This window comes from Rosa rugosa, chromosome 6, assembly GCF_958449725.1.
Source record: "Rosa rugosa chromosome 6, drRosRugo1.1, whole genome shotgun sequence".
Lineage (NCBI taxonomy): Eukaryota > Viridiplantae > Streptophyta > Magnoliopsida > Rosales > Rosaceae > Rosa > Rosa rugosa.
In genome coordinates, this window is record NC_084825.1 from 3748868 (window position 1) to 3764496 (window position 15629).

The window sequence follows — 15629 nt, forward strand, 5'->3', positions numbered from 1 at the left end:
CCCCTCTTGAACGGTTTTGTATATATATATATATATATATAAGAACTGAAATGTGTTCATGCTCAGGAAAAACTGCTTCAAAATTATGTACTTCCAAACAATTCCAGCAAGGCTGAAAATTTCTCTTCTTGCTTGCCATGACTTATGGGGATCAAATCTTAGAGTTTCTTATTATTATTTTTATTATTATTATTATTATTATTATTATTATTATTATTATTACTTAAAGTTTATTGTTTAAAAGTATCAAAAAAAGAAAATTATTTTTAAAAGAATTTAATCTTTTTTTTTTATATAGGGGAAATGAAGATATATTCCTGTGATCAAAAATCATAATGACCATACAAGGTCAATCTAGGGTCTCCGAAGATCATCCATTATATTCGTTGCTTACTGACTGTAGTCAGGCAAACTTCCAAAAGGAAGATGCAAAAACTGAACTCCAAAAAGGAAAGTGCAAAACATTAAAATCCAAAAGAAAAATCCAAAACATTAAAATCCAAAAAGGAAAATGCAAAGAAAAGCAACTAACAATTATATTTATTCCTACACAACTCTAGTTCTCCGCATCTGTCCTGACTGACTTAGGGCCAAAGACCTCCTGGTTGAGAAATTTTTCTATCCTACGGTAGTTCCATGTAGGACTGCCACATGGTATGCCTCTCTAATTAAAACTCCCCACGTGGATTTTTTTTTTTTCCAACTCATATCAGGCTAAATTATCCCTGCATTTAACCAACAGTAAACCAAACCAACGTGAAAAAAAAAAAGTTATGCCTTCCGTTAGCTACTGCCGTTAAAGAAACCCTAAGGAATAAAATTCTAATACTATCGTTTATTCGTTTTTCTCATCACCCAAAGTATTCACGTACTGCTGATTTGTCTTCTCATTCATCTACAAAGTTTGCAGTTTCTGTCTCCAACAATGAATGGAGATGGAGCCAAAGATCAAAATCAAGGTAAACAAAGTCTTCACTTAAGTAATTTTAAGTCTGATATGAGTTGATCGATCATGTGTGTACTTAGATTAATTAGAATTCCAGAATAGCCTCGTTACAGTATTTTATAAGTTGAGAAAGCTAGGTGCTTCAGGGAAATTGAAGAACGAGAAGATTAAGGGTGGGTTTGAAGAGAGAGTGCTGGGGTGAGGAGAGTGACCAAGGTTGTGAAACGGGGGAAGCAATTGGATTGTAGCGTCATAGTGGTGGGTGGGTCACGAGAGGTTTAGTGGGTGTAGGTTATTGATGGGATTCAAAAGGTCAAAAGGCTGCTATGAATGCTAGGAAATTTACAGATTCATATATTTATTGGCTTCTTATACGTAATCATACATATCATGCATGTACTTAGTTCTTATATGTAATCATACACATCATGCATGTACCTAAGTACTCATACATAATCATGCAAGTTTAATATTTCGTGAACTGGCTTGTTATATTTACAGTATTCTTTTATACAATTTTTTGGTTCTATTACTACAACTACATATTACAGTTAATTTATTCGCCAACATGCCAACAGTAATTGACGTACAAGATGATCAAGAACACAGCAAGACAATTGATTTGGGAAAAGATTCAATGATTGTGAATCGTCAAGCTAGTAATAATGACGACTTGTATGGATATAGTAATTGTGAATAGTGAGGAAGAAGCATACAACCTCTACAATGAAATAATAGAGAAGTTTGATCTTGCAGGGAACACATGGCTCAAGACACTTTATGACCTTCGTGAAAAATGGTGTGCATTATTTAGTAAGGATACATTCTCTGCAGGAATATTATCTACACAAAGAAGTGAGAGCACAAACAATGTGTTTACCCTCATGTCTACTAAAACACTGAATCTTACTGAATTTGTGCATCATTATGATAAACAGGCAGAACAAATGCGTTCAAGTGAATTGGAAGAGACTTTTCGGTGCAATAATGGAATACCTACTAGGGCTGCAAGAAGTAGTGGAATTAAGAAGCAAGCTGGTATGGTCTACACCCGAAAAATTTATAATTTATTTGAGTTTGAGTTTGTCACTAGCTTGGCAGTGAAGATGGAGGAAGTTGGAAGTGATGGAACATTGCAGACATTTGAACTTAATGAGGAGGGTCATAAAAGAGTGTACATTGTTCGATTCAATTCTTCAAATCTGACCATCTCTTGTAGTTGTCAGATGTATGAATCTATGGGCTGGTTATGCCGTCATGCTTTGAGGGTGTTAAATGTGAAAAATATTACTCAAATACCAACACAGTATATACTAAAGAGATGGACAAAAGATGCAAAGAAAGGAGTATAGGCAAATAGTGTACCACTACAGGTCAAGGAAAAATCAACGGTGACATTGCGTAGGAATACTTTAATGCGAAAAGCTTATGCTATAATTAGTAAGGGAGCAGAGACAACTAGTGGTAGTGATATCGCGAAGCAAAAATTGATAGAAGCAGAAGAGCTGATTGAGAAGAATATGAAGAAGTTATCTATTATGGGAGATGTCAATGAAAAAATCAATGAGGTTCCTAGTGTTAGTACTTCTGGTGGCAGTGCTAACAAAAATGAAACCTTATTTGACGAAACACCAGTACTCAATCCAGCAGGTGTGTGGCCTAAAGGCATGAGTAATAAAAGAAGGAAAGACGAAATGGAGAAGAAACAAAATAAAAAGGCACCAAAAGGCCAAAGTAGAGTTGTGTTGAGTCCCGTCCCAAATAGGCTCGCCAAAGGCCCCAACAACTAATCCAGCCCAAGTCAGAGAGAGGAGGGAAAGTGGCCTTAATCCAATAGGCCCAACCCACTCCGACTACCCTCATCCTTGAACCCAGACCCGATAGAATTTAATCTCTTTTTTAAAAGAGATGTTGGAAATTAAATTCCATTATAAATAATATGCTACATCATTTGGGATGCAAATTTGGTACATAAATTTGGGATGTGTAAGATCCCTCATAAAATTAATACAAATCATATATTCAACAAAGTCCATGAAGTTTGAAAAGATTATGCATAATCTTTTAAAATGTGAATTGAACCTGAATGAATTGTATCTTAAAAAAAATAAAAAAATAAAACCTAAATTGTAGAGATGACTCCAATAATTAGAGGACGAGTTGTACAAGTAACAAAATCTGCCAACCAAATGCAGGAGCAGAAGTTATTCCAGTACTCGTTTACCCTTGACATCATTGAGCACTCTTTCAATGTGAGGGAGTTCCTCATTGCTGTCGTTTGTTTTGCTCGATGATCCCGTCTCACCGTGATGGTATTGCTTATTTTTCCCTTTATTATCTGACGACAACGCCATGTAGTGCACTAGGGTCTGTTTAAACTCTTCCTCATCACACTGATGTATAAGATGAAGCCCACACATGTGCACACTAAATACTTTGTGATCACTTGCAATTGAAGCCGTCAGAACACCGCATTCATTCAGATGATCTGAAAACCACGCTCGTGGTATATAGGATAGCCAAATGAATCCTCCAAGATGCAACCACATGAATTCTTCATTGTTGGTGCAGTAGTCATGAAGAGACTCTAGACTGCCTCTCTCTGATTCCAAATGACATATCAGGTGGTGGGAAATTGCTTGAATGTCCAAAGTGTCAAGGTTGTCAGTCGGATGCTCCATGACCGAGAAGTATGCACGTACAGCCAATCCTATCCAAGCACTATCACTGTTTAGATTTGGTGGTAGCGGGATTGTCACGGTTGAGCCACTGCTTTGATCGCCCAACCACTCTAGATTTATGCTTGAAGGGAAACAGAAATTGAATATTGAGTGGCGATCAAAGTGCTGTAAAAGAGGACAGATAAGTTGTCAAGGTGAAGAGAGAGAGAGAGAGGAGAGAGAGAGAGAGAGAGAGAGTCATACGTACCCCTTTCTTGTAATTCAGCCATTCTAATCTTTCAAGATGAGGTTCCACAACGAAGCTGCTAGGAATGCTTGATGATCCTGCATCACCTGCAGGGAATTGCTTGTCATCTCCTTTATTGCCAGACAGCAAGGTCATACAGTGCAATATGCTTTGCTTAAACTCTTCCATATCATGCTGATATACACAACGGACCTCACAGTTATGCACCCTAAAGCTTTCATGATCACTTGCAATTGAAGTCTCGAGGACACTGCATTCATTCAACTGATCCAAAAACCACTCTCGTGGTATATAGGATACCCAAATGAATCCTCCAAAATGCAACCACTGGAATTCTTCGTTGGTGGTGCAATAGTTATGGAGAGGTTCTATACTACCTCTTTCTGACTCCAAATGACATATCAGGTGGTGAGGATTTCCTGAATGTAATTTTTCAAGGTCGGCAGTTGGATGCTCCACGACTGAGAAGGATGCACATAAAGTCAATCCTATCCAATTAGCATCACTATGCAAGTTCGGTGGTAGTGGGACTGTTACTGAGGAGCCATTGCTTTGATGCCCAAACCACTCTAGAGCTACAGTTGCAGGGAAACAAAAATTATGTACCGAGTAACGATCAAAGTCCTGTGAAGGAGGAGAAACAAGTTGTTAGATATATATAATAGGCTTATCATTAGGCTTTTCTAATATTTCAAGATGAGGTCTTACAATGTAGCTGCCAGTTCTAGGAGATGATCCCACCTTGCAGTCCTGGAATTGCTTATTTTTCCCTTGATCAATATCAGACAAGGAGGTCATGTAGTGCATTATGGTCTGCTTAAACCCTTCCTCATCTTGCAGATATAAAAGACGGAGACCACACCTATGCACACACAAGCTTCCACGGTCACTTCCAATTGAAGCCTCCAGGTGGCTGCATTCATTCAACTGATCTAAAAACCACCATCGTGGTATATAAGACAACCAAATGAATCCTCCCATATGATATAACCACTCAAATTCTTGGTGGTGCAATAGCCATGAAGAGACTCCAGACAACCTCTATCAGTTTCAAGAAGACATGTAAGGTTGTGAGAAATTTCTTGATCCAAATTGTCAAGGTCGGTAGTTGTATGGTTGAGGACTGAAAAGTATGCACATAAAGCTAGTCCTGTCCAATTGGGGTCATCATACAGATATGATGGTAGAGGGATTGTTACGGAGGACCCACTGCTTGGATGCCCAAACCACTCTGCAATTTCATTAGGAGGGAAACAAGAATTGTATTTCAAGTAACGATCAAAACCCTGCAAAATGAAAATATACAAAAGACGTACGTTACATTAGAGAGAGAAAGAGAGACAAAGGGAGACAGAGAGAGCGCAAACAGTCAAATTAAAGCTTTTATATACCAGGATCTGATTATCCAAGCGCATGTTATTGAAACGGTCGAAGGAAGGGCCAAAGTCCGGTAGCTGAAACTTGAAATCACCAATTGCACTTGTTTCGTCCCCATGAACGGGCCTTCTTTCTCTTTCATGTTGCGAGCCGTCAGCAGGAAAGAAGATAGAACCTCTAAAAGTCAGAGTAGTCTCACCGGAATCTACAGGCCCAAAAGCCACAGGAAGACGAACTTGGCGTAATGACCTGCCCTCATTGGATTTAGCTGCCTCGAGCAGATTCGTAATCATAGCTGTCATTCCAGCATTGTTACCTAATTTCGTGGCAACTGTCAAATCACCAATTCCGTAGTAAACAGGCTGACTAGTCACAGCGCAGTGGGCAATTGTTTGGACTAAGCCGTTCAAGTCTTGGTCGTATACTAGATGCATCCCACATATATCAACCTGCACACCTAGAGTGGTGGATCCAAATAAAGCTTGAATGCAACGACACCGGTTCAATCGTTCTGGAAAACGTGCTCGTGGTACATGAATAAGAAGGAGTCGATTTGACCCCATCAAATTGTCATCGAAGGGGGAACGTAGCACTAGGCGATGTATCAATTGGTTCGGACCCACGGCTTCATTAGATGTATGAAATTGACACTCAAAGAATGACAATCTGTGGCTAAGGCGAACACCTGGAGGCAAAGTGCAAACAACATAGAGAGCAAATCCTACCCAATTCTCATCATTATGCAGCTCTGGAGGAAGAGGGGAGCTCACTACACAACCAGTACTTTGTTCACTAAACCAAGCTAATTTTTCTCCCAGAGGCAAAATAAAACCATAATCATAGCGACGTGGGTTGCCCCCCTGCAAGCAAAGACATACATACATTAGTAAACAGTGATTTTGTTTACTCATGCGTCATGACATTAGTAAATCAGCTGTCTGATCTGGATACTATTCCCTAGGTTCCTAGTGTTGATGTTAAGTCCTTCCTACTTCAACTAGGAAGTATTAAAGAATCTAGATATTTTGGTCTGTAATCAAACTATTAATCTGGTTTAGTAGCGGATCCTTGCTGACCTCAAGTTGGTTAGGTAGGGTTAATTTGTGTATGTACTATATAAGGGATAACCTTATCTTGAAGTTGTAGAGGAGAACTAGATATGAGATTACAAGCACCTAAGTTGGCTGCACTCTCTTCTTTCTTGATTCAGTTGCTACTGCACTTCAACATAAACTCATATATATGTTGTGTTTGTGATTGTGGTGTGTTCATGCATATAAAAAATATCAGTTTTAACTTTTAACACCTAAACCCGTAAATTGCAATGGATGTGCATGCATGGTTTTGTGTCTGTGTATGAGAGAGAGAGAGAGAGAGAGAGAGAGAGAGAGAGAGAGAGAGAGAGAGAGAGAGCCAAACATATTGATACCTCGAATAGTTCTTCAACCAACGACACCACGTTTCTTCTCAATTGTCCTACAAGCCTGGCAGAAGTACTAGTAGTTTCTTGTTTTTGTACTTCTGGTTTAGTTTGAATCCTGCTCGTCGAAGGAATACTTCCCATTGCATCCACTAGATACCTATAACCTTTATTGCAATTGTCATGGTGAATATTCATTTTCTGGACAAATTCTGCCACTTCTTCCAAGTATATTAGACTGGCGGCACACCCTGTCACCTCCACCTCTGGGCTGCCGGGTACAATTGTAGCTCGGATGAAGCGTTTATTCGAAATTTCTACAAAATCACTTCTTGGTGTATAGTTCCAGTGCATGAATGATCCAACCCAATCGCAATCAGGGTAATTATGCACTAGGGGACGTTCAAGAGGATCTTCCGTTGTATAGAAATGAATACGGTAATTGCGATTCAAGTTTATTTGCTTTTGGTCATCAAGGAAGACATATGTTGTATCCAGAGAATCATGATGCTGCGTTACACAAGTAAAACACAGAGCAAATCCCATCCATTTACAGTTATCATCCAAATCCGGAGGTAGTGGGATTGTTATAGATGATCCAGTACTCCGACGGCTCAACCATGCAGGAGTATCCTTTGATATATAACTATATTCAAAATTACTACCACGATAAATTGCACCCTATAAAATATAAGGAAAGAAAAATCAGCGAAAAAGAACTTAAATTAGTACAGTAACAAGAGGGAGATAGAGAGACGACCTCGAAGAATGTTTGACAGAATGGCCTCCGAAGATGTGGATCAGGTAAGTCAATCCACTGAGGCTTGGCTTCACCACTTTGGCAATTTATAACACTAAATCCTGCAGCAGTGGAAGTCCACACCGTTAATTTATTCGAATGTGTTCCCTGTAGGAGAGGACAGTTCTGTGCCGTTACAACTCTTATACTGGATGGAAGTCTTGGCAATGATTGAAGGTTGCTACAATTATCCAATACAAGGTCTTCAAGCTGAGAAAGTTGAGAGATACTTTTTGGTATGGTCATGAAATTGTTTCCACTTAAATCTAGATACTGCAAAGAGGATACGCTTCCAAGATCATCTGGGATTGATCCTTCACACAGATTGCAGTTGCGAAGGTTTAATTTCTTCAAAGAGCATAAACCAGATGAAAATGAAGCAGGCAACTCGAAACCCACAGAGGATGGCAGTCCCTTACAACCAGCAAAACATAAAACTTGCAGGTTTTTCAGATGTAGAATGGAGGACGGAAATTGTGGTATAGCACTCCCACCTGCATGAAGCTCCTCTAAGTATTCTAAACACACCAAGCTTTCCGGCAACAAGGCAAGATTTAAACACCCTGAGAGGTTCAATATTTGAAGTGATGTCAAAGCGGTACAAATGACCTCTGGCAGACAAAGAAGGTTCTTGCATTCTTTGAGATTGAGCAGAGTAAGGCCAGTCAAATGTTTCATTGATGTTGGTAGCTCTTCTATAGCTGTCCCATTTAAGTGAAGTTCCCTTAATTGTTTCATTTCTTCCCCAAATTCTGGAAGGTTTTTCAGTTTGGAACATCCCGAAAGAATGAACTTTGTGAGCGATCTCAAGTTGATACTGTTGGGAAGAAGAGTAGTAAGACATTCACAACCTTCCAGATTCAGCAAAATGAGCCGTTGCAGCACTCCAACAGAGAGGTCAACCTCAGACAATCTGGTACAACCTTTGAGGATTAGCCTCTCAAGCTTTGGCACTTTATCAAAGTCAGGGGTCTTGATCAAGTATTCACAGTCGGTAAGGTTGATTATCACCAACTTTTCCAAAGGCTGTAAAGAAATGGACAAGAAAAGTAGCAGGTAAATAAAGTGGATATAATTAGCATTTCAAGGTAGACATGCAGGATAAATACTCTTACCCTCTCAATTTCTTCCCACAATTGCTCTATTTCACTCTGATACAAATTCAGTTCAACAAGTTTATCAGGTTCAAAACATGAAGGCAGAGATTTTAAAGGATATCCATGCCATTCCAAGAAGCTTAACTCATTTGAAAGAAACTCAAGGCATCCAGAAAATATCACATTGTAAATTTTCAACATTCTTAGACTTTCCATGTTTGCGAAGGGATCTGCCTTCAAGTGCACATTGTCTTGTTGAGGCGAGCATAAGAAGATACCTTTGACAGCATCTGTCCCCTAATGGACACAATAGAAACAACAATTTTCAAATGTGAAGTAGAAGCACCTTTGACAATTCGATCATTTCAGCAATAAATTGATGAAGGATCAAAAAATAAAACCGGAACCGAAATATACTATTACCTTAAAAATTTATAACTAAAACAGTTTAATCTGTTAAATATGAAACATAGGCATAACTTGAAACCAAAAACCATGGTTTCTCAAACTTCATGAAATATTAGTAGCCACTAGCCACAAACTACAACATTCTGCAGTATAAGGAGTATTGTACTGAATGATTCTACGATATATTTCTCACCTTATTATTCCTAAGTAAAGGAAGGGCATCTGTATGAAGCCACAATCTGCTGCGCTTTCCTGGCTTTTGGGACTCTCCTCGAACAATTTCTCTGCCCATTTCTTGAAGTAAATCATGCATCCACAGTTTTCCTCCTATAATACTTACTAAATATTTCTCAAGGAGGATATTGATACTGATGTCCGGATAGTAGCCACAACTCTCAAATATCTTTTCTACACGACATGCATCCTCGCCTTTGAAGAAACATGCAGTGTCTAAAAATATTTCCTTCTCTGCTTGATTCTCTAATCCATCAAAACTGACTTTGAGAATATCAATGATTTTCCTCTCACCAGAATAATTATAATCTTTCAATCTATTAAACTTACTAGACCATTCTTTTACACTTCTTTTGAATAATGAGGAACCCAAAACTACAAGAGCCAAAGGAAGACCATCAATATAGTCTACAAATTTGTAAGCCAGCTCAGCAAATCCATCCAAAGGATGGTCTTTCTTAAATGCTTTCCGACAGAAGAGCAGAAGAGCTTCATCTTCAGTAAGTTTCTCAACCTTGTATATTTTTGGCTCATAGTTTATCAACAACCTTTCATCTCTTGTAGTTATGATGATTCTACTACCAGGACCGAATCGATCATACAAATTATCACCACTGCCAGCTACAGACTCTATTTGTTCTAATTCATCCACATTGTCAAGAACGATAAGCACTCGTTTGCCACGCAATCTCCTGCTTATGACTTCATTGACATTCTTTATGTTTACTTTTCTATTCAACAAGTCATCACAAAGTTGTTCTTGGATATGAAATAAACTTTCACTCCTAGATATTTCTCCAACCTTAGAAATGAAACTAAAAGCTTCAAATTGATTGCGGATTCTTACAAAAAGAGCTTGTGCAACGGTTGTCTTACCAATCCCTGGCATGCCACAAAACCCAACTACACAAATTTCTTCCGACTCCATACACAAGTTCAATTCAATTTCTTTCACACGATCAATACCAACAAAGTCCTTCAAATCATTAGAGAATATATGGTTTGTGTAATTCAATGCACCAAAAATGCGTTCAACTATCCTTTGAATCACTTCTGTTTCGTGCCTGCAAAATGGTTATAATATCATGTAAAGTATCGTGGCGAGTGAACTAATGCTTAAAGATGAAGAAATGCAAAAGTTACAATCAGCAAAATGATACATGCATCTGTTTCAATTATCCCAGGATACTAGGGATGGGAATAAGGTGAGTTGGAATACCATCCTCATCCCCAAGTTCATTCTCTGCCCCTTCTCTATTAAGGGAATAAGACCTCCATACCCGCCTTAATCTCTAATAAGAATTTCATTAATCAAACATTGTTTTTCTTAATTTCTTATCAAAACTTAAAATCAAGATACATAAATTTTTAATTTTAAAATACATACTAAAATGGATCTCGATTTGACCAAAAAAAATATTTTTATTATAACATTAAATTACAAAAGAAAATGTAGGCACAAAAAAAAAAAAAAAATATTATTGGGGCGGTTTTGGGGATGAGGATCAAAATATCATCTCTGCCCCATCCCTGATTTAAAAGAAAAAAAAATGGGGATCGGAAATCTCTATCCCTATTCCCCAATTATCTCCAAATTCCTCCCCCATTAGGGTCAGGAATCCAATGGAGATCCGCCAAGATTGTGAATTTTTTTGCATCCCTACCTAGGACATAAAGCATCTAAAATGGTGCATAATATTTGGAAGGGAGAATATCACAAATGGTCACTTAACTATAATTCATTTGACACTTTGGTCACTCAATTTTCAAATATATCACTTCGGTCACTCAACTTTAATTTTGTTATTCACTTTAGTTACTTCATTAATGGTTTTCATTAAAAAAAAATATTTGCCACAATATTAATGATATTTTCGTCCAACCAATTGTGAAAATTTGAGAAATCTGTATTAGAATGATTGAAAAAAGTGATTAAAATGAGATAAAATACCCCTTGGCTGACTAAAGTGATTGACAGAGTAATAGTTGAGTGACCAAAGTGATATATTTGAAAATTGAGTAACAAAAGTGTCGAATGGGTCATAGTTGAGTGATCATTTGTGATAATCTCTCTATTTGGAAAATTAGAATACCCACAGGATCTAGTTTTTGACATATAATATACAAAGGGCCTTTCCACAAAACATCTTTATTTTTGGTCCTTTTAAGAGATTTTTTGTGGGAGTCATTAGTTTTAGGGTTCTTGATTCAAAGCACAAAAATGAACTAAAATTATCTTACTTGCCCCAACAACAAATTTTTATTCCCACTAAGCCAATTTAGGAATTTAAATGACAAATCTATCCCCAGCCTAATTAAATAATTACGCAAATGCCACTCAACTTCTCTCTCCAACCAGCATGATGCATTCTCTCTCCTTCGATCTGAAAACTGAAAAATTATCTCTCTCTCTCTCTCTCAGTCGTGAAGGTGCAGCCGGCGACTAGTTCATGCGGCGTGCTCGAAGTTCTGGTACGTAACCTCCGTGCAGCTAGCTTGAAGTTCAGGTTCGTGCATCGAGCTCAGAGTTCGAGCCATCAATCATGCAGCCAGCGGAAGTCGGTTCCGGGTCTGCATCCGGAAAGAAGGGAGAAGAGGATGTGGGTGCCCAAATCAATTAAAAAAAAATTTGGTAAATTGAGGCAAAAAAAAAAAATTTGGTAAAATGGGGGTAGAAGGAAAGAAAAATGAAAAAACAAATCTGTTAGGAGGCAATAGAGGTCTGTTAAATGTCTATTTGGGGGTAATAGACGTCTATTGGAGGGTAATATACGTTTTGAATTGATGTAATTTCCTTGTTTTTTTTTTCTTTAATCAAAGTTTTAGTTGTCTAATTTTAGGGAGACTAGTTCATATTCCGGTGACCGAAAGTTCTATTGGGGGCAATAGACCTTTTCGGCGACCTATGTAATCTCTGACTACTTCTTTGGGGACCTTCGACTACGTTTTTAGAGAAGTCTGATGGGCAGCGACCAGTGACCGGATTCCTAGGTGGGTGACCGGAATCCGGCGGCTTGTGACCGAAATCCAACGAAGTCTCCTATGGCTTCTCTCTCTTCCATTTTTTTTTTCTCTCTCTCTCACTAAGTAACAAAGTGGTGAGGGTAAAATAGTCTCAAAAAAATTAAAAAAAAAAAAAAAACTTAATGGGGTATTAGGGAAGACTTCTTTAGAGTGCTTTGAGTAAAAAGGGAATTAAAAAACCTTAATGGGATAAATGGGAAAAGAAATCTCTAGAAATGGGTAAACGGACAAAAACCCATTTTTTTTATCATTTATTTATTTAATGAAGAGGGACATAAATGGAAGGTTGATGAAAAATGAGACAAGAAAATATAAGGGATATTGACCATTTACACAATTTGAGCCTAAAAATTGTCCACTTACTCCACTAAAAAGTTTTTAATCTCATTTACCCAATTTAAACATCAACGACAGTTTTGTTCTCATTTTAATTAACAAACTACTCTCTCTCTCTCTCTCTCTCTCTCTCTCTCAATTCATTGCAGGAACTTCGCCGGCCAAGACCCTATGGTTGAACTACTCGGCCACAAAGTCTGATTACGTCCTCTGCCACCTCCAAGTTAGATTACTTCCTTTTCTTTATCTTTCTCCGTCGTCTCTCTACCCCTCAATCTCTGATCGGCGGTGTGCTGGATTGGTTGTCGTCGCCGTTGACCTCAACTTCATCTTCGATTTCGAGCACCACCGCCATGCGAAGAAGATGCAAGAAGAAGAGGATCGTTGCAATTGCAGCCTTTGTAAGTCCTAGAGTTCAGGTCCGGGTTTTGTTCCTGGTCGGGGCTTGTACTGGCATCTGTACGAGACCTCACGCCAACCACTTTAGTCTCGATCCAGCCAGTCCTTCAACCTCATCGCCCAAAAGTCGTCCTTTTTGACCTTGCTTCCCGATTTTCGTCGCCGACAAATTCAACGTCTTCATTGCAGGTTTCGACATTTTTTTCTTTTTCTTTTTTTGGTTTGAGATCGACGGCGTCTACACCATTATTATTATTATTTTGGGCAGACCACATGCTACAAGTTGTCTAGTATGAGAAAATATGCATAAAAGATGTTTTAATTCCTGTTATGTACTAGAATAATATCTATTTGGTAGATTTGTAACTGAATGTACAAAGGATTAACTGATATAATTATTTTGTTGGGGCAATGAACATTTTATTGAGAGGCAATAAATATATTATTAGGGGGGCAATAAACATTTTATTGTGGGGTAGTGAACATTTTATTGGGGGGCAGTAGACATTTTATTGGGGGCGATAAACTTTTTATTGGGGTTTATTAGGAGGCAATAATATTCTCTGGTGATCTATGAGATCTTTGACAACCTATTTAGGGACATCCGGCGACAGTGACGGGATTTTGGCGATCTTCAACCGGAGTCTAACAATTACTGCCCGAATTCCGGCGACGGTGACCGGAATCCGGTGAAGTCTTTATTGACTTAGGGAGTAACAAAGAGAGGGAGGGCAAAATTGTCTCAAAAATATACCCCAAAAAAAAATAATAAATAAAATACTTAATTGGGTATTAGGGCAAAAAATATGTAATTTGTTGGGTAATTGAGAAATCTTATAAGATGCTTGGGTCAGTGGGGTTAATGTAGCTCAATTTTGGGTAAATGGACATTTTCTTGAAATATAAGAGTATGCATTAAGTAATTAAGGCATGTATTTAAAATTTCTCAACAAGCATGCCCATTCAAAAATTGTGGCGGATTTTCAATTTAGGTTGAAGTCTAGTCAGGCTACTGTGTTAGGAACTATCTATCTATTATCTAATAAAACCTGTTGAGACTGAAAATTTATGAGTTTCAGTTTTTTGAAAGATGGACAAAATATGCCATGAATATAAAACTGTACTGACTAATGAACGAAAAAAAAAAAAAGGAAAAAGAAAGAAAGAAGAAGTAACAGGGCAAAGGGCCGGGGAACCTTACCTAAAATTTCTTAAATCATATCCGGAGAGGCCAGCGACTTGAATCAAAGATTTTCTCCATCTTGTCACCTTTCCTGTGTCCCCTACGAAATTGTGTTCATGTTGAGCGAACGCTTCTTCAAAAGAATCTCCGGTCTGCTCTCGTACTTGAGATGGTGTCACGTCATAGAACACAGGCAAGATTATGAGTCCTCCAGGCTCATCCATGCGTTCAACCATTTCCGCTAGTTCATCTAGACACCATGTTGAGGTTGCATAGTTTTTTGAAAGAACGATGACTGAAATTTCTGATTCTCGAATTGCTTTGGAGAGTTCCAACGAAATGGGTTTCCCACTCTCAAGTTGTTCATCATCCCTAAAAGTGTGGATTCCATTAAGAAATAAAGCCTTGTATAGGTGGTCAGTAAAACCTTTTCGGGTGTCTAAACCTCTAAAACTCAGGAAAACCTCAAATTTCCGTGGACGGGTGAAATGGGGCAAAGTTGAGGAGGTTTGGCAAGTTTGAAAATAGTGTTTGCAGAACCAAGTAGCTGGGAATGATAACTAATTAAACTGAGTAATGAGAGCAATATATATAGAGCAAAAATTTGTATACCTTGTTTGTTGTTTATTTGAAAGCATCTTGCTCTGATTGGCGCAAACTGCATACGCTGCACTTGAAAACAGCACAAACCTTGGTCTAAATCAATATTGTTATTTTATCAAAGTGCTCGGAATACTATAAGCAAACAGCCAAAATAGCAGTAGGCGATCAAAAAGACGGGAAGAATAATAGCAAACAGTCAGCAGAGTCGGTCGATTAATACAGAAGGATAATAGCAAACGGCCAAAATAGCAGTAGGCGATCAAAAAGACGGGAAGAATAATAGCAAACAGCCAACAGAGTCGGTCGATTAATACAGAAGGAAATTAACGAGTAGTTTCTCAGTTATGCTACTTTCAAACCTCAATTATTATGAGTAACATTATTTTTGTATGTGATAACCATAAAGTTAATTTTATAAACTCAACTTGGCTGGCATTCTCATGTGAAAACATCGTCTGAAACCGTGTGGGGCTAGAAGATTAATATACAAAATAAATCAAGTTAAGATGCAATCTACCTAATCTTAAATTGTATTCTACTACCTTTAAAAAAAAAAATTGTATTCTACTATTCTTTATTGCAAATTTATCAATTATTAATTCATTATTAATACTATCAGCAAATTGTCTTTCAATTGGAAGAGACTTTTTCTCTATCTTGCTCTGAAATCGATTTTTTTTTTTGTTACAAAAGGAACCCACAGAGGCCCAAAGAAAAACGAAAGAAAAGAAAAGCTAACTAGGGAGCAACAGTAATCTCAGTTCTTCTAGGTCTAGAAACACCAGCTAAGTCATCCAAGAAAGCATTCACAGCATGAGTAGGAGGATCCTCAAAGATGATGAGACCAGGAGCATGCTTAATACTCCTTTTGGCTA

The 15629-nt window shown here is 38.0% G+C and overlaps 1 protein-coding gene and 1 pseudogene across 1 annotated transcript; one reads left to right on the forward strand and one right to left on the reverse strand.

Moving 5' to 3' along the window:
* Positions 1-1611: 1611 nt before the first annotated feature.
* LOC133716085 (protein FAR1-RELATED SEQUENCE 5-like) lies at positions 1612-2298 on the forward strand. The gene has a single exon (XM_062142829.1). The coding sequence runs from the start codon at positions 1612-1614 to the stop codon at positions 2296-2298; it is 687 nt and encodes a 228-aa protein (XP_061998813.1).
* Positions 2299-2909: 611 nt separating this feature from the next.
* LOC133717117 (uncharacterized) lies at positions 2910-15097 on the reverse strand (annotated as a pseudogene).
* Between the last annotated feature and the right edge of the window lie 532 nt (positions 15098-15629).